The 18671-nt window shown below is 48.0% G+C and overlaps 1 protein-coding gene and 1 long non-coding RNA gene across 4 annotated transcripts in view; both read right to left on the reverse strand.

Annotated features, from left to right (window-relative positions):
- Window positions 1–6482: 6482 nt before the first annotated feature.
- Window positions 6483–8718, reverse strand: LOC148108682 (uncharacterized). The gene is made up of 2 exons (XR_015727201.1): window positions 8328–8718; window positions 6483–8295 (listed from the first exon to the last, which is right to left on the reverse strand). It is a non-coding gene; the product is annotated as an uncharacterized LOC148108682 (long non-coding RNA).
- A 259-nt stretch (window positions 8719–8977) lies between these two features.
- RASSF3 (Ras association domain family member 3) overlaps window positions 8978–18671 on the reverse strand; it is a 65929-nt gene continuing 56235 nt past the window's right edge. The window contains exons 2-6 of one of the 3 annotated variants that reach the window (XM_087868999.1): window positions 16068–16175; window positions 13552–13780; window positions 12197–12306; window positions 10881–11032; window positions 9156–9272 (exon numbers count right to left, since the gene is read on the reverse strand). In XM_087868999.1, the coding sequence (XP_087725125.1) occupies window positions 10916–11032; window positions 12197–12306; window positions 13552–13780; window positions 16068–16175 (564 nt within the window). In that variant the 3' untranslated portion in view covers window positions 9156–9272; window positions 10881–10915. Of the gene's footprint in view, window positions 9273–10880; window positions 11033–11597; window positions 11867–12196; window positions 12307–13551; window positions 13781–16067; window positions 16176–18671 lie in introns of those variants that run through there. The other 2 variants (XM_045789664.2, XM_045789665.2) reach the window with 2 other exon arrangements.

The following is an 18671-nucleotide window of genomic DNA, read 5'->3' on the forward strand; positions in this document are numbered from 1 at the left end:
CTTGCCACTGTATTTGTGGGGAGTGCAAGGGAAGGCACTGAACGCTGATTACTTGGTCTACCAATCGCCCTGGAATCTTGAGCGTTTTGCTTAGTTTTGCTTTAACTGTTGCCTTTCCTAAGCGAGAGTTTAAAAAAACAAAACAAAAAATGTTTCTGCTTGGGACAATGTCCCCTTTGGAAACTGCATCCTGGGTGATGCTTCTAGATGAATTTCAGTGTCAACAGGATAGGTAAGCATCTTAGCCCAGTGGTAAAGCAGCCACTAATTAACACCACTTTAGGAACAAGAACTTGGAAAATAACACCACCTTACATGATACTGGGATTCACAGTGGACAAAGTACCTTCATATTCATCATTGTATGTGGTCCTCCCATCAGCCCTGGCAGGTAAGCAAACAGGTGACACTCTCTCCAATTTACAGAGGGAAAAAATGGTTTGTTCCACAGCAATTGCCACTGTGAATTTTAATTCTGCCCTTGCCAAAGATGAACTCTTAACTTAGAGACAATTGTTTAGCCCTCAAGTTCTTTTCTCATAATGGAGGAAAAACAGCAAGAGTGATGCCGACATAACATGCTGCCAAGAGGAGGACTTCAGAAACCAGTCCCCACTGTGTGAGAATGTTCACGTAAGTTATGGAATCTGTGAGGCAACTCGTACTCATCCTCAAAGGAAGCCTCCAACCTTGTCAACACTCATAACACTCTGTACTTTCCCCTCACAGCACTTACCAGTTTGTATTCCACGTGGACTCTGGTTTCCAGGAAGTGAGGGGCCATGAGGTTCTGTCCCACCATAATCCACCCAGTGCCTGACGTCTTCAGGGTCATTTAGAGACACATGTTGAATGAAAGAAATTAAAACACTTCATGCTCTACTCGAGTTTCTTTTTCTGCAAAGAACAGAACTAATATAAACTGAAAGATTAAAAAAAAAAAAGGACAACTAGGTGGCTACAAGAATACAGATATAAGGGGGACTTGGGTGGCTCAGTCATTAAGCACCTGCCTTCAGCTCACTCAGGGTGCTGGGATGAAGCCCGCATCGGGCTCCCTGCTCAGCGAGCCTGCTTCTCCCTCTCCCTTTGCCTGCTGCTCCCTCTGCTGTGCTCTGTGCTCTGTCAAATAAATAAATAAAATCCTAAAAAAAAAAAAAAAATACAGATATCTCAGAACCCAACGGTAAACTAATTTTTCTTTTTGTAACTTGTTTTATTAAGTAAGTTCTACACCCAATGTGAGGTTTGAACTCAGCTTCTCAAAGAACTGACTTTTGGTCTCACTGGTTTTCTGTTTGTTTTCTATTTCATTCATTACCACTCTTTAGTACTTCCTTTCTCCTGCTTACTTTGGGTTTGCTTTTCTTCTAGTTCTTAGGGGGGAAGCTGAGCTCTATTTGAGCCCTATCATCTTTCCTACCGGGCATTTAGTGCCATAAATTTCCCTGTTTCTCTCCTTGATCCCCCTGTGGGAACGGGCACTTTAGTACAGAGCGACACAGAGCGGATTCTTGCCTGAAGGAAGAGGGGAACGTGAGCATGCGGCAGCCCTAATATCCCAGGTAGGTTCTGAATTCACTCTCCGTCTCAGAGGCCACAGAGCTGCTCCCTTGCTCCTCTGTTCCATTCTCCTCCTTTCTCTGCGGTCTCTCTCCCCCACTGACACAAGCCCACGAGGTCTAGAAGCATCCATTGCTGACTATAATTCCTGCACTGACTTAAAAATTTTGAGAAGGTCTCATTGATCAACAGCCTGCATCAGTCTAAGACCCAACTGGCCGTGGTCAGGGGCACAGGGCCGTACTGCATGTAAAACTCCGTTCCAGGGCTAAGGGCCGCAGGTCAGGGAGGCTCTTTGCAGGCTAGCGATTACCCTCAATTTAAAACGTGATTTCATGTATGTGTGGAATCTTAAAAACAAAATAAATGGAAAAAGCAAAAGCAGATCCATAAATACGGAGAGCTGCCAGTTGCCAGAGGGGAGGAAGATGGGGGGTTGGGCAAAGTGGGTGAAGAGGAGTGGGAGATAAAGTCTTCCAGGGATGGAACGAATACTTCTGGGGAGAAAAGAGCACAGGGAATAGAGTTGCTGGTATTCCAGAAGCGTCCTCCGTGACAGATGGGAGCCGCACTTGGGAGCACAGCGTAACATACGGAACTGTGGAATCACCGTGTGGTACGTCTGAAACGAATGTAACATTGTGTCAACTACAGTAAAAAATGGTGTTTTTAAAAAGCGTAAGAGGGATGCCTCTGGAGATCTGTAGTATTTGAACAAGTATGGGGCACTGGTTAACATGGCGGATTCTGAGATACGGATTCAGCTTTGGGGTGGGATGCAGAAAAATCTGCCTTTTTACAATGACCGCCGCCGGGGGTGCGGGGAAAGGGGAACCCTCTTACACCGCTGGTGGGAGTGCAAGCCGGTGCCGCCACTCTGGAGAACGGTATGGAGGTTCCTCAAGAAGGTAAAACAGAGCACCCCACCACCCAGCAACTGCACTCCTAGGGATCTACCCCAAAGATACAAAGGTAGTGATCCGAAGGGGCACGTGCACCCCAATGTTCATAGCAGCCATGTCCACAACAGCCAAACTACAGAAGGAGCCCAGATGTCCATGCACAGACGAATGGATAAAGAGGATATGGTTTAAATATACAATGGAATACTATTCAGCCATGAAGAAAAATGAAATCTTGCCATTTGCAACGATGTGGATGGAACTAGAGGATATTATGCTAAGCGAAACAAGTCAATCAGAGAAAGACAATTATATGATCTCACCGAGAAGTGGAATTTTAGAAACAAAACAGAGGATCATAGGGGAAGGGAGGGAAAAATAAGATGAAATCAGAGAGGGAGACAAACCATAAGTGACTCTTAATCATAGGAAACAAACTGAGGATTGCCGGAGGGGAGAAGGGTGGGGGATGGGGTCACTGGGTGATGGACATTAAGGAGGGCACGTGATGTAATGAGCACTGGGTGTTAAACAAGACTAATGAACCACTGACCTCCACCTCTGAAACTAGTAACACAGTGTATGTTAACTGAATTTAAATTAAAAAATAAAAATTTAAAATAAAAATAAATTTTTAAAAAATAATTTAAAAAAATAAAATAAGCACCTCCGGTCGTTCTGGAGGCAGTCCGTGAGTAGCACGGGAAGCTCATTTTTCCTGAGAGCTCTTCCAACAGATCTTGGACTGCCCCTTCCCAAGCACCAGCCTCGTAACAAGTAACTTTCCACAGACCTACTGGGCCTCCGCTCCAGCTGCCTGAGGTGAACGAAACTGCACAGAGTAAGCTGGGGGTGGTGGGCACAGGGTGACACAGGGAACGGACACTTTGCTCCTGGCCTCACCCACACCCCTCCACCCTCGCTGGTTGTCTTCCTTGAGGCTCACTCCCCTCCCCAACACACACGAAGTCCGGATTGAAGTTTATCCAGAAGAAATGCAGTGGAACTTGGCCTTTCCTGAAGTCCCCGATTACTGTGGCTGCCCTTTTCTCCAACAAGGGTCTTTTATTGATAAGGCATTAGAGGATATGCCTGACTACCTAAAAATCATGGACTCTGCACATTTTCCTTGAGAGAGAACACATGCAAGAAAAAATACCTGAAATGTTTGCCAGTTTGAAAAGAATCTGCAGACCCCATTTATAGCTCAGTATGAAACACTGGAGTTTAAGCTGTTGCCCTCCTACCAGCAATAGCAGTAATTCAAGGACTGTAGTGTGCTGCTCCAGAATTCTTCGAATTTAAGCAAATCTTATTGCACTTGAAAATCAGAAAGCCCTCGGGGCCCCTGTGTGGCTCCGTCAGTTAAGCTTCCAACCCTTGGTTTCAGCTCAGGTCATGGTCTCAGGGCCGTAAGATTGAGCCGTGTCGAGCCCCAAGTCAGGCTCTGCACTCAGCACGGAGTCTGCTCAAGACTCTCCCTCTGCCCTCTCTCTCTCTCTTTCAAGAGATTTTTTTTTTAAGAGAATCTTTTAAGATTCTCTCTTTTAAGAGAGAGGGGGCAGAGAGAGAGAGAGAGAGAAAAGAAGAATCAGAAAGCCCTTGAAAGCAGAGCCCCCGGCACTCCACCTCAGAGAAAGGATCGGCACAGGGTTTCTTTAATCCCTCTTGCCAATAAAGGGTGCCAAAAACAAGGGGAGGCTGCAAATACCCCCCCTCCTGTGCCACTTAAAACCCAGATGCACTAAAGCTAAGACTCATTTAGAAAGGCTCAAAGCAACTTTTCTAGTTAAAGTAACGCCCTTCCAAAAACAAAGCCAAAACCCCAACTTCTTTTGAAGTATACGAACAGCCCGGGGTGTTCTGCTGTTTGTGTGTAAACATGTGAAAATGCCAATATTCACATTTCCAAAAGGGGAAGAGAGAGGCGCTTTCGGGGTTCAGCTGCTGCCAAGTCCTACCTCGGCCAAGTACGAGTCACGAGTGTCTCTGGAAACTGTGATTTAAGATCAGAAGGGTCTGTCCCCTACCCTGCCAGGCTCACCTTGCAGAATTCTAGGGAAAGGTCTGCCAAAAGAACCAAATGAAGCGAAAAAGCACCAACCAAAATCCCCTAAAAAACAAAATACAACCCTGCAGATGACATTTCACCTGTTCGTTTTTAATGCTGCGCACTCCTCTTCCCCTCCCCCCATCCTTGCACAAAGCTGCTCTTGTGCACACCTAACTAGGCATGAAGTTACTCACCCCAGACGAGTGTGAGCGCTCAAGACTTTCAGTACTTGGTTTCCCGCGCTCCTCGGGAGGGACTCGTCCTCGCTGCGGGAGTCAAGCTCCAGCCTCCGCAAACGGCAGCCCTGAGTTCTCCCTGGGGCTACCCTCGGGGTGGTTCCGGGGCTTATCGTGCTAAGTGCCATAGAACGCGGCCGGGCTACCCTGTCGGTGTCCCCGGCACAGCAGAACCCGTAGAGTGAAAACGCCGGCAGATGCTTCGTTCTCCCCATCACTTCAACGGGATGCGCAACGACCGCCACCACCGAAGGACGGCAGGGCGCTCAGGCAGCAAGGCCGTCCTTGCACTTCCCCTAAATCCCAGCCGCACCCAGAGGCTTGCTTTCCGACCAACTGCCCATCGTAGGCAACGTAACGGGCTTTTAACCGGCAGTTGAACTGGAAAACTGGATAGAGCTTCCACCGGGAGCGGAGCGGCAGGACGGTCAGCAGCCCGGACCCGCTCTGCCACTCAGTCCGAGTGGCTGCGAGAAGCTGCTGGACCTCAGGGCGCTTCCGCATCCGTAAAATGGGAATGTTGACAATACCTACCTCACGGGGGAGAAAATGAGTTAATACATATAAAGGGTTTTAGAATAATGCCTGGCACACTGTAAACACTTTGTTTGAATTTGCTATTACAGTATAGAGACTACCCCCCTTTTTCTGAAGATTTTACTTGAGAGAGAAATAGTGTGAGAGAGAGCACGAGTTGGGGAGAGGGGCAGAAGAAGAGGGGGAAGCAGACCCCACTGAGCAGGGAGCCCAATGTGGGGCTAGATCCCAGGACTGGGAGATCATGACCTGAGCCGAACCAACTGAGCCACCCAGGTGCCTCTCCCCTTTTTTCCCCAAACACAAAAGGCAGGATACCATTCTTGAGGATTTTGCAAAATAAGAAAACTTAAACAAGTTATCAGTTGGTGACAAATTCTGACAAAAAGCCTAGGGTAGGAAACTAACTCCCTTTAAGGGATAAAAATTTCAAAAACCTCCTGCACCCTGGGTAGTAACCCAAGCTGAACTCCCAAACTAGATTCCTTTGGATATTTCATCATAGAGATCTATACAAAGCCATCATTTTCTATAATATTTTCACTTCTAAAACATCTCTTGGTAGGTTTTCCCCTCACCAGTGGGTGCCGCCTTGCCCCTATTTCACCACCACCTCTAGGGGGCAGTGCAGCAGCAAAAACGCTTGCCTAGAGCCCAGCGGCGGGCGTGCCCACGGAGCCTACACCCAATCACCACTGACCCCCACACTCTCTCCCATCCCACCATCCCGCGTGGGTCAGTCATGCTGACCAAAAAATACAAACGCTTTTAACGCCAAAAGTGGTCTGTTTCAAGGATAGACCTACAGGCAGGAAGGGAGGTGGAGGGAGAGGATTTCTGAAGAAGGGAGGATACTCTCCCTGCTTTGTTTTGTAGGGGCCACAGGGCGTCCACTTTGTATCAATTCTCTGTTCACATGCTGCCACTTTTGGATGTATGTATATTTCACAATTAAAACAATTGTTTTAGGAATGTGCTGTAGGGGCAGACACTCAGCTAGGGTTTTCTTCCCCAGAGGATAAGACAAAGGAAAAGCAACATTTGGGAGAACAAATGTGCCCCACTCAAGCCTAGTAAATCACTGCGCTCCAGCACATGTCCTCGTGGATCTGCAAAAGCGGCTCGTCCCACTCCTGCGACCTCCTTTTACCTGGCATATTATTATCATAAATAAAAACACATGAACACACATCAGCTAACAACTTCAACTTTTAATAATGGAAACAATTTGCCATTCCAGAAACAACTGCAGGGAAGAAAAATCTTCCCTATAAAAATAAACTCACCAAAATTATAAATATTATAACTTTTTTACTTCTGTGATTTAAAATGCTCCCCTGCAATACTACCCCCTTCATTTAACAACATTCCGGTACCATCACATATTGAAGAGAAAACAGTATTACAGCAAAGCTTCATTTAACATAAGAATTTGTACAATGATTTTTAAAAATCTTTGGCCATAGTGGCCTTTCTTCTTTTATGCATGAAAAATGCTGCTGCAGGAACCAGTGTTTGGGAGAGACCGTCAGTATTCCAAGAATTATATACTGACAGAATTTCAATACAGCAAGTTTTCCAAACTGCAACTTGTAGTGCACACGACAACGAGCGAGGTTCTGGATACTACAGAGGAGGATGCCTATTTTTAGACAATCTACTTCAAGTAAAAAAAAAAAAAAAAAATTCACAGATAACCATCAGCTACTACTTTAGGTTCTAACAGTGTCTTAATCTGAGAAACAAATACTTCACGAAATATAAACTTACTGGGTGGGCAACTGAAAGACCAGGTGGTTGATAACAGTATACTCAAACCCATGCCACAGTCTGAACAGTAAAACCAGCACAAAAATCATGAAGGCATTCCCTGAACAATAAAGGTAAAGTGTTGGGTGACCATGTCACTAAAACCTCATCGATGCACTAAAAAGAAGTTACATGCAAAATTAAACAAGATGTGCCATACATATTTTATAGCTAGTTCTACCTTTTTTTTTTCTCCCCCAACTCTCCTTACAAAGCTTAGGAAGGTATGATTGTCTCAGTGACATGTGTGCACAGCAGAACCACCGGGGACGCCTGCCTCCAACAAGACGGGTGCTCTGTGAAAAGGCAGAAGTGCCACCAAGAGGGAAACGGAAATGCAGTAAAGGCACAGTTCACTTAAGAGGCAAAGAAATGAAGCACCTTGGAATTTCAAAAAGAATCCATTAGGTGTCACCGAAGTGTTGACAATTCCTTGGGAATTTATAAACAAAATATATCTAGACTAAAATAGATTATAAGGCCCCTTTAGAACCACAGCACAGCTTTCCTGTTGTTTTCAGATTGACTGCGGCAAAAAATGAGGTTATTTGACCTGCTTTAAGGAAGGCTTCTATTGCACAGGCCTTTCTTTGGTTGGTAGGAACATGCACTGTTATTAAAGCATTTCCAAACAGAACCCCTCTTGTGTGGTCAGCTCAAGGGCGGCTGGGCGGGGGGGGGGGGGGGGGGGGGGGGGAGGCTCCTCCCTTTCTGGCCACCCTCCTCCTTACAGTCAAGTACTCCTTTTGGAAGGAGGAGCTGATGGCACTGGGTCTATAATCCACATCCCTATTCTACTTTATGTAAGAACAGACTGCAGTAGAGAAAGGGGAGGGAAAAGAGGGGAGAGTGGAGGAGGAAGAGGGGAAGGGGAAGAAAAAAGGAAAACGGAAAGAAGGAGAGTGACTGTCACAAAAGGATGCTGTGAGCTCTCTACTTGACAACTCTCCCAGCTAACAGGAAAACAGCCGCCCCTACCCAGACTCCTTTTCAACTCAGAAACAGCCAGGGTGGGGGAGACCGGGACCATGAGGCAACAGGAGTTAGCCTTCGGTCATTGCCCCAGCGCCCAGAGAAGCTACTCCGAGAAGGGAGTGCAGGGGCTGGTCCCCAGAGAGGGCAGCCCCCTGCTGCAGGACCCCCACCCCCACCCCCGTCTCAGTCCACCTGCCCGGACGCTCTGCTCTCTGAGCACCTGCAGACTTCCCAGGTCCTCTCTCTGAGCACCTGCAGACTTCCCAGGTCCTCCCTTTGGTCTAGCTCCTACTTTCTTTGGCTCTGTTCCCACATCTTACTCACCAGCAAATCAAGCAATACTACACAATGGGTTTAACATCTCAAAACCAAATGCTTTCGCTTTCACGTCATAACCAAATACCCCTTTCTCCACGACCATCCACTCCTCACCCAAACCACAGCCCCGCAGAGCTCCCCGCTGCCCCTGGCGCCTTCTTCCAAACTTGCTCTTCGCGTTCTCTGTCAAACTCCTCACCAAACCCTCCACAAAGGCCTCGGAGTTCCCAGCTTCCGGTGCCTTTCAATTCACGTGGATCGCTTCCTCTGACATTTAAAGACAAAAAAAACCGGACAGGTAGTTTCAACATGGGACAAGTATTCAGAGAGATTCCTTGTTAAGCTTTAAAAAAAAAAAAAGAATCATTTGCACATCCTTACGCTTAACTTCATCATCGCATAATTTACTAGAACAAAGGAGTAAAGTAAGAAAACAAACAAAACCCAGAGTCCTGCTTCCAAGCAGGCCAGACGCTCCGAGGAGCCCAGATTCACAGCTTGCCCGGGGGCGGCCCCAGCGCCGTCGGGAACAAGCGGCAGAATCCGGACAGAGGAGGCCGAAGGTGCGGACGCTGCGTGCCCGGTGGAGGGAACTAGATCTAGGCATCAAGGCGGGGGGAGACCCCAGCATCGCGGGGCAAGAAGAGCGCCCTCCGACAAGAGAGACGCCGGCTGCCGGCACGTCCGCTGGGCCCGCGCCTCTCGGTCCGAGCGGCAGGGACGCCGCGCTTAGCCGGGTTTCCACACCTCGCTGAGGGCCTCCTCCAGCTTGTGCCGGTAGGCCGCGTAGCGCCGCTTCAGGCCCTGCAGCTGCTCGTCTTCCTCCTTGTCCAGGATCCGCAAGAAATTCTGCAGTTCTGGAAGGCTGAAGGCTTCCCACTGTGCAAGGACACAAGGAGAGATGCCAGGCGCTGAAGTCAGCTGAAGTCAGAACGTAGGCATGCCGGCCTTGAGCACATGGGGGGAGGAGGGCTTCCCTCCCACTCCAGCCCTCCCCCAGCACCCCAGCCCTCCCTCCCGAGGGCACCCAGGCTGGCCCGCACCTCTGCACCACCGCCCCCGCAGCTCTCCACAACAGTCCTCCCTGGTGCCAAAGACCTCAGGGACCTCAGTGTACTAGACAGACGCTTTCAAGGCTGACCGGCCCCCTCTCCACCTGACCACAGAGGCCTCAGAAACCTCTCCCCTCACCCTCTCCCTGCACTCACCACCATCACTGCCACCTTCTCTCACCTCCCACAATCTTACCAGCTCCTAAGCAGCTCTCCAACTGGCCTGCTCTTCTCTACTGCCTCTGCTGCACCCGACTTATTCACCACCCTCTTCTCCAGCCCGGGAGAACCCCGCCCATGACCTCCTTACTCCAGTCTTCCCTTCCCCCATCTATTCCCCAGCAACCAGGCTGAATATCAATACTCTTTGTACAATGCAAACCTAGGCATGCCCCTCCCCTGCTAGAATCCTTCCACGGCATCCCCTGGTTGTTCCTGCTAAGTCTGAAAGACCCTGACCCCTCTAGCTCCCCTCTCTCTGTCCCACTCATTACATTACCCTCAGTAGCTTTACCCATGTTCTCCACTCTGCATGGCAAACGCCTACTCAACCTTCAAGTCTCAGCTTAAATGCCACTTCCTCAAAGAAGTCCTCCATGATTTCCTTCCTCCCTTCCTTCCTTTCCACCCAGGATGAGGTCTATTAGAAGCTCTCACTGAGCAATGGTAGCCCGAATCACAAAGGATTTAAAAATTATGACAATGATTTGCTTAGCATTTCCCTCACCTACACTCTACCTACACTCCAGCTACAGTGCTTCTCACTCTCTGGGCTTTGCCACTTGCCCGAGTCTCTAACTGGTTTCCCCAACAGCACCTGGTACCTCGCAGGCACAGAACAAACATTTGTGGGGTTTAAGAAAACATTTTTAATTGATCAGTAAAGGTCAAGAAAGGTACCTGGCATCACCAGGGAGGGTTTTGTTTGTTTATTTTTTTCAAACGACACATCCTCCCCTTCTAAGACACATCCTCCTCTTCCAAAAGGGGGTCCTGGGCTGAGAATCACTGCCTTGGCCAGGTACAATTTCTTCTTTTTCCTCCCCCAAAGATGTATTTATCAGAGAGAGAGAGAGAGCATGAGTGCATGCACACAAGCGGGGGCAGGGCAGAGGGAAAGAATCCCAGGCAGACTCCTGCTGGGTGCGGAGCATTGAGCCCAACGCCCCCAGGCTCAGGCTCACAACCCAGAAACCATGACCCGAGCCGAAATCAAGAGTGGGATGCCCAATGGACTGAGCCACCTACGCGCCCCAGGAACAATCCTGACAGGGAACTCCCAGGGGTGTGGGGAGGAAAGGACCCAAGATAACCTAACACAAGCAGAAGAGATGGAACATATGGAATAACCACCAAGTAGGCACCATGGTAGGCGGCTTTCTGGAGAATTCTGACCTGGTTATTAAAGAAAATAAACATGGAGTAGGAGGGGCACCTGGGTGGCTCAGTCATTAAGGGTCTGCCTTCAGCTCAGGTCATGATCCCGGCGTTATGAGATCGAGCCCCGCATCGGGCTCCTCCACTGGAGGCCTGCTTCTTCCTCTCCCACTCCCCCTGCTTGTGTTCCCTCTCTCGCTGGCTGTCTCTCTGTCAAATAAATAAATAAAATCTTAAAAAAAAAAAAAAAGAAAGAAACATGGAGTAGGAGAACAAAACTTTCTACATCAGAATATTCTGTTAATTAAAACAGCACTGTCTTCCTAGAACTCCCCAAATCAAGCTCCAACTTACAGATCTATAAACAATTTACAAGGCATGTTTATATATATTTTTAATTTGTGACTCAAAACCACCTTTTAACATCTTTAGTCCCACTTTACAGATTTCAAAACTGAGGGCTAAAAAGACGATTTACGCAAGGTCGTGCTCCTAAACGAACAAGAGGAACAGTAGGAAGCGGAGTCCTGGTTTACTAACTTTCAACGTGGAAACTATTCTCACTGCATCACACAATGTTCTACAAGGACAATTCGTGCCACTTTCTGTTCAGGCAGAAGACGGAGACCAGGGCTTGCAAGATTTAGTCAAGTGCTGTTTTAAAGCTGGCATCTGATCTAGAAGGATGGTATAAAGTGCTTTTTTCCTCCAACTGAACTGGCCTAAATTCAATCCTCCCTGGAGAGAAAATGGCAAATGATGCATATACAAACATAATTTCTAAACCACTCTGGCAAGAAGAAAAGATTCTAGAAAGTTACACGTCTTCCATGGTAAAGAAACTGCATTTTTTTTTTTAATTTCATTTTTTGATTGCATTTCCTTTTATATCTCCTTGAACGAATGAGCCTGGAGATGTTAGTAGCAAACATGTGGAGAGTATCGACTTTCATACTTAACTGGATGAGGGTAATTTGGAGGTAGGAGGAGTGAAAAGGGCCCTTCGGGTGGGAGGAAGGTTTCTTACTTGCTCTCGCCCCACCTCTGAGAATTATAAACCAAGAGAACAGATATTGTTTAAAAAAAAAAAAAGTTATGTGTGTGTATATATATAGTAGGCTAACTTTGGGTTCGTTTCTGAAATTCGAAAACACACAGAAAGCTGCCCTCCACAGACCAGCTCTCCCCATCCCAAGAGATACAGACAGACAGACAGACAGATAGATGCGCATGCGCAGGCACGCTCTCTTACCTCCTGCTTCTCCCACCCCCAACCCCCAACCCCCGCCCGGGCGGGAATAAAATCACTAGACTAGAGCAGTAGAACAGGGCCAGCTGCTCTACACAGTGAAAGCAAGAATGAACTCAACTCACCTCTCCGATTTCATGTTCACGAAGAACAAAACTCAGTGTGTCTGTTCTGGGCCCAGCTACCAAACGCAGGTAGAGCGGATGTTCCCGGTCCGAGAGCTTACAGGCATAGACTGCGGAAGCAAACAGCCCGTTACAGGGTATTTCCTCGTTCCCTAGACCATACGCCTCGCCTTCCATCCCCTTCTCCAGCTCAAGGCAACAGCCCCATCACCCAGCCACCGAGTCACCGTCGTCCTCCTCCTTCTCCTCCTCCTCTCACCGTGAACAGCCTGCAGGGGAATGAAATCTATGCTATTTCCATTCTAGCTGAAGAGCACTGTGCCCTGATTGAAATGGAAATAATTCTCAAGAATGAATTTAAATGGTATTAGTTAGTCCCAAGATGGGCTTGTAATTCATTCTGCTACTCCTTTTAGAAAGCAATATAAATACACTCACGAAAGCATCTGCAACCCCTTGAAAAAACAGTAAAAATATACCATCCAAAGAACACAAATCAGAGCGAATCTCTCTATAGATTAATTTAGAATTAGGAGCAGCTGCAAAGAAACCAAGGAGTCAGAACGCAGGCTCTGCTGGCTGCAGGCACAGCTGTATGGGTCTCTTGCCACACACACACACACACACACACACACACACACACACACACACAGGGTACTAGCATTGCCTGCCACGTTCAAAGATTCTGCCAGCCACGAGGGTAATATTTCAACAGGGTGCCATCACTGTCCGTCTGGGCAGCTCGAGTGCAGCAGGCAGCCGACGAGGCCGGCAAGATACGATACCATCTGAGCTCCTGTACAGTGCTGTGGTGCTTCTGGATACAACCGCACCCTCATGGCAGGGGAGGCGAGCTCAGGAAACACTAGGGCCCAGGGCTGTGCCAGTGACATCAGTAAGTCTGAAACGTGCAGTAACACACACACGCCTCCCCATCCACCGAATCTCAGAGGAAGCAAGTCCCCCCAGACCACCCCACGTTTAGACGCACATCAAATGTGGACTGTGAGAGTGAAACCCTCAAGCACAGAGGCATTCTTTTCTCTCCGGAAGAGCATCAAAATTAAGGCTTTTAAAAAAAAAAAATTCAAAGCGATCCCCCCCACCCCGTGCACCCATCACAACATGCTCCACAAATGCCCATCGCGTGTGCATGCCTCACAGCGCCTCAGACCCACAGCTGCCCGGCTCAAGAACACGGGATGCCAGGAAACACGAAGTCAAGTCACGAACGCCATGGCTTCCAGAACCTGGCCCTGGGCTCTGAGATACACACACCCAGCAGCGTTCCTGCTGCTCACGAGGACGAAGATGAAAAAGCAGAGACCACTTTCATCTCAGCCCTGGCGGCGTACCTTGGTCTTCCCTGTGACAACGCTTATAAAGTGCAAACTTGGCAGGGCTCTCGGTCACGAGAAACTTCTTGAGCAGGGCCTCGATCACTTCCCCGACGGTGTTGGTGCTGCTGATGTGAAGCGTGTTCATACAGCCGTTGCTACTGGGAGCCAGTTTCCCAGAAGTCTGTGCGGGTCTGCAAAGCTCCATCTGGACTTGAATGAAGCCAGTGTAAATCCCATTTGAATTCTGAGGCAGGAAGCACAGCACAGTTAGATGGAAGGCGGGACACTCTTTCTCTTGTTCTTTGCTTTGACTGCTCCGTGACAGAACTTCACTCAAGATCGGCCCTGAGGGAAGGATCTGAGGGAGGCTAACATCACCCCGGCAAAGTGCTTCCAGAGACAGGGTCTGGAGGGCAGATGTGGCGACAGAAGCCTCCTCGGGCTGTGGGGACTGCAGGCCGAGACAGACGCCTCTGAAGCCACATGTGAAAGGTCAGGGCCCGCTGGAGAGGTTACAGTCCACCGGAGCAGAGGCCAGCCAGATCCCAAGACTCACTCATGTGTGGGGGACACGTCGGGGCCAACTGCTCAGAGGAAACACGTGCAGCTGGGGACCAGCTAGGACACAGAAAAGGAGGGTCGTGGGGCGCCGGGCTGGCTCGGTCAGCTAAGCGTCTGCCTTCAGCTCAGATCATGATCTCGGGGACCTGGGAGGGACTCCCTGCATCGGGCTCCCTGCACATCGGAGAACCTGCTTCTCCCTCTCCCTCTGCCCCTCCCCCTCATGCGCACACGCCCCTGCTGTGTGCTCTCTCAAATAAAAACAATCTTCAGAAAAGAAAGAAAGAAAAGGAAGGTCTCTGGGGGACTTGGAAACACCCAAACAAGCCTGCAGGGGGGTGTACGGGAACAAGCATTCTCATTCCTAGTGGGACTTGGAAACACCCAAACAAGCCTGCAGGGGACAGTGCGGGAACAAGCTATCCCATTCCTAGTGGCTATCATGGTATGTTCTAGAGGATCCACTTCACACATCCCACAGCGCGGGGTGAGTGACGATGCATCCCGGGTGCCTCAAGCAGCAACAGTGCAAAACCAGCTGAGGCTGCAATGCAACTACAGATACTGTAAGCACTTGTCTTTTTTGTCTTAACATGGTATTTACACCTCCTTCTATATACTATTTTTACCCGTTTCACCGAGGTATGCTTCTTATACAAATAAACTGCACATATTTAATACACACAACTTGCTGAGTTTAGCACTTGTCTTAACTGATGGTAGAGACTATTTCTTAATTACCAAAATTAGGAATCATGGTCTAATCTTCACTTTTCCTTTTTACATCCAGGATATTTAGAAAAAAAAAAAATGCATTCGAATGTTTTATTAAAACAAAGCCTCAGGTGTTATACAGAAATCAGTTAAATTAAAACATAAAAAAACCTCCTTTTTGGTCCATTATCTTTCTTCCTTTCCACAAGATCAATTTACAATACTAATTCACTCGTTCATTCTTGTGGAAAGTATTACACAACACTTCAAATTTCTATTTTTGAAACGAGATGGAAGCTTGCATGTTTTCATCTCCATGAGGGAGGAAAGAAGAACCCATGGCAAGTGGGTATTTCTCCTTTGATGAAACGTGCATCTGAAACAGAATCACTGTTGGAGTAATGAACAATCCCGGGATCACGCGTCCCGCTTCCCCCCTTTCGGGGGAGTCCCACTGGCGAGGGATCCTCCATCACAAGGGTTTGTATGTAACGCTCCTCCCCAAAGGTCACAGAATTCAGCAGGGCCTGTTCTAAACGAGTCACCGTGTCCTTTGCTGGACTGTCCGTTCACAGTCAACAGCCTGAGAGGCAGAAGTGCAAGGGACCCGGAAAGGGGCACCAGGGGACAGCAGGCGCCTCGAGGAAAGTCACCGAACGTGAGGACGAGCAGAGACGCCAGTCCAGGGTGAGGCACATACATACTGCGGTGTTGTTGCTGGCTCTCCTCCTCCTGCCACTAAGCCCTGTGCCCTCGCCCTCCTACACCCTCGCTCCCCACTGAGCTTCAGCGTTCGGTACCACACTGCAGAAGCCCGAAACGACAACGGGGAGGGGGTGAGTACTACAGTCGCCGTCTTCCACGACAACCAGCCGAGAGAAATCTTAGCTCAATTATATTCTATTTCATGGGCATGAAATCCTTTTCCCGACACTTCCAGATTTAATTGCACAAGATAAAACTGACCTAAGCCTTATTAGAATCTGAGTTACCACCTTTGCGTTCAACAGGCATCGGCAATACTCAGTGCTACAAATCCTTCAGAGGGATCACAGACACTTTCACAATAAAACTTTAAAGGAGAAACCGATGGGGCGATAAGGCTACTTCGAAATACAGCTTTAATTCGAAAGCTGCAGAAATACTCCGTTTTATTGTCCCGCATACCCTGACCATCACACTTCTGCAGATGGTAATACCAACAGTTTGTATTTGTCTTGACATCTGTCAGCGCGAACAGTACTACGGGTGCTTACCAAGGTCATCTTCAACTTGTCCGTGACTGCTAGGTTGTATTTATGAACTTTCTCTTTGATTTCCTCTTTGCTGAGGTAATTGTGGGTTTCCTTCTCTTTCTCCACATCCTAGAAGAAAAACAAGCCACAAGCCATGCGACACATGAACGAGCACAGAAAAAAAAGCAGATAAGCCAGGATTCTTTTCACATTCCACACAAGAACTCCGGAGCACTTCACCTTGAAATACGCACACAGGCACGAACACACACGCCTTCTCGCTTTCAAATCTCAGGGTCACCCACCAAATATGGCTTTCATTCCTTCAGACTACGTCTTCCTGAGGGCTCTATCGAATAAACTAATCCGTCAGCAGCTAAAAGCAACACTTCGCTTAGTTATTATTTTGTAAAACTGTCTTTGCTAACTTTCCCTTCTGTACAAACACCATTCTCTGAGTACCTGCAAGACTGGACATTTCCATTTTAAACAATATCTATGGACACATACCAACAGCTTCTCTTTAGCACATTCTATGATCTTTATGGTCTTTACAGCTTTACCATATTCATAAGCAAAAAGCATGGTAGTTAATAATGTTAACCGGCACTCATCAATGACCTAATTATACACAACTACCAGAAGGTCATTTACCTTCTGAACAAATCCTCATGTCAATTTACAAGCAGCCAAATTTCCCCTGCCCAACCACTCTCACCACCCCCCAACCTCTCCAGGCTCACCCCCGCTCTGACTCTCCACACCGTGGAGAGGACGATATAGTTGAACCCTCTTACCACTGAAGGATTCGTCAATGGTTTACCGTCTGAAGAGCTCAACCAACCCATGACATTATGCAATGGCTAATATGCAATCACAGATGACCAAACCTCAGTGTGCTGGGACCCAGGAAGCCAACTACCCAAGACACCTGCCTTGTGTTGCATTTAATTCCAGTAGACTGGAATATGTCTACTTGGTTAGGCTGTCACATTCCAGTTTCCAAAATAGATCAAGTTCTAAGTAGATTCACCTCCTAGTAGAAACTTAGCTGTTCCATGGCAGCAACTTACCTGAAGCTTGGTCCCAAAGCCTACCAACCTTCAGTAACTCTAGTTCCTGAGACCTGGGGCGGTGGGGGGGGGGGGGGTGGCTTGTCTGGGAACAACCCAAATAGTTAACAAACCAAACTCGGGACTGCCTGGGTGGTTAAGCGGCTACCTTCGGCTCAGGTCATGATCCCAGGGTCTTGGGATAGAGCCCCATGTTGAGCTCCCTGCTCTGCGGGGAGTCTGCTTCTCCCTCCCCCCTCTCCCTCCTGCTCCCTATGCTTGTGATCTCTCTGTCGAATAAATAAATAAAATATTTAAATTAAAAAAAATCAAACTCAATTTTAATCAGGTCCTCCATGTTGTTTCCACTAACACAAACAGGTCCCCACTGTTCCCGCACTGGATGTTTGAAAACTTAAAGAAAGGCTGCATGGTCACATTCAACCCTGACAGTAGCAACTTAAAGGGTGAAGGGTCCTAACAATCTTCAAGAGAAAAAGAGGAAGAGCAGCTAATATGGACTGATTTATCCCCCACAATAAAACTTCTGAAGTGTCTCTTTTGGGACGATCCTCGCGGCCACAGGCTACCCAAGCCAGTCTCTGTTCCCATCTTCCCATGGGGAGCTAGTACGCTTGCTCTCTCTCTCTCTCAAATAAATAAAATCCAAAAAAAGAAAAAGAAAGAAAGAAAAAAAAAAAACCCAAAACATAAAATGGGTCTTGATTCATTCAGGTGTCAGGTATTTTGAATTCAAAGCCTGCACACAGCGGGAAGCTGACTATACAGGTCAGTAACTTCCCAAGTTCAGCAGCGTCCTAGTGAAGTCACCTGGCTCAGCATTCGTAACGCCAGAGAAATACAGACAGCATGCCCGCTCCCCGGCAGGAGGAGGGAGCCTCAGAGTCCCTGGGGGAGCATTCTGTCTGCCAACATAAAACCCCAAAGCAATCCTATTTTTGGTATCACTGGTTAGGAAAGGAAAAAAAAAAAAAAGCTGTAGATTAAAATAACCTTTCAGAAGCTTCGATGGCTATTTCTAAGGAAATTAAAAACATACATTGCACCTCTCTGCTTGCCCGGCTCTTTCGATCCAAATTCACTGGCCACCAGCCACAGCTAAAAGAGATAATGAGGCTTTGTTCCGATGTTCGTTTTTCAGTACAGACTGTCCAAAGGCTCTCCAAAGCAAAAACTAAGAAGTGGACAGTAAGAGGTCTCCACTTCACAAGTGTGAGATGTGGCCCCGACAGGGCACGAGGGCGCTGGGACAAGGAAGCCCAATTCCAGCCAGGCCAGGGCTCTGACCCAGCATCTGCAGCCCACTAATCCCGTGCCCTCGGCTCACTGACCCAAGGGCACTCCCCTCACTTCGTATCAAATAAAAAGGACCAGAGTGAATCATCTTGAAGGTGCTTCCTGGCCTAACATGTGACCTATGGAGCAAGATGGTTCCCTTTAAGGAATCAAGGCAACCAAAGCCCCCCATGAAAAATGTACCCCCCCCCAAAAAAAAAAGTACAAAATGGGGCACCTGGGTGGCTCAGTCAGTTAAACGTCCTCTTGATTATGG

This window comes from Ursus americanus, chromosome 17 (assembly GCF_024610735.1).
Source record: "Ursus americanus isolate L20-20 chromosome 17, mUrsAme1.1.p, whole genome shotgun sequence".
Lineage (NCBI taxonomy): Eukaryota > Metazoa > Chordata > Mammalia > Carnivora > Ursidae > Ursus > Ursus americanus.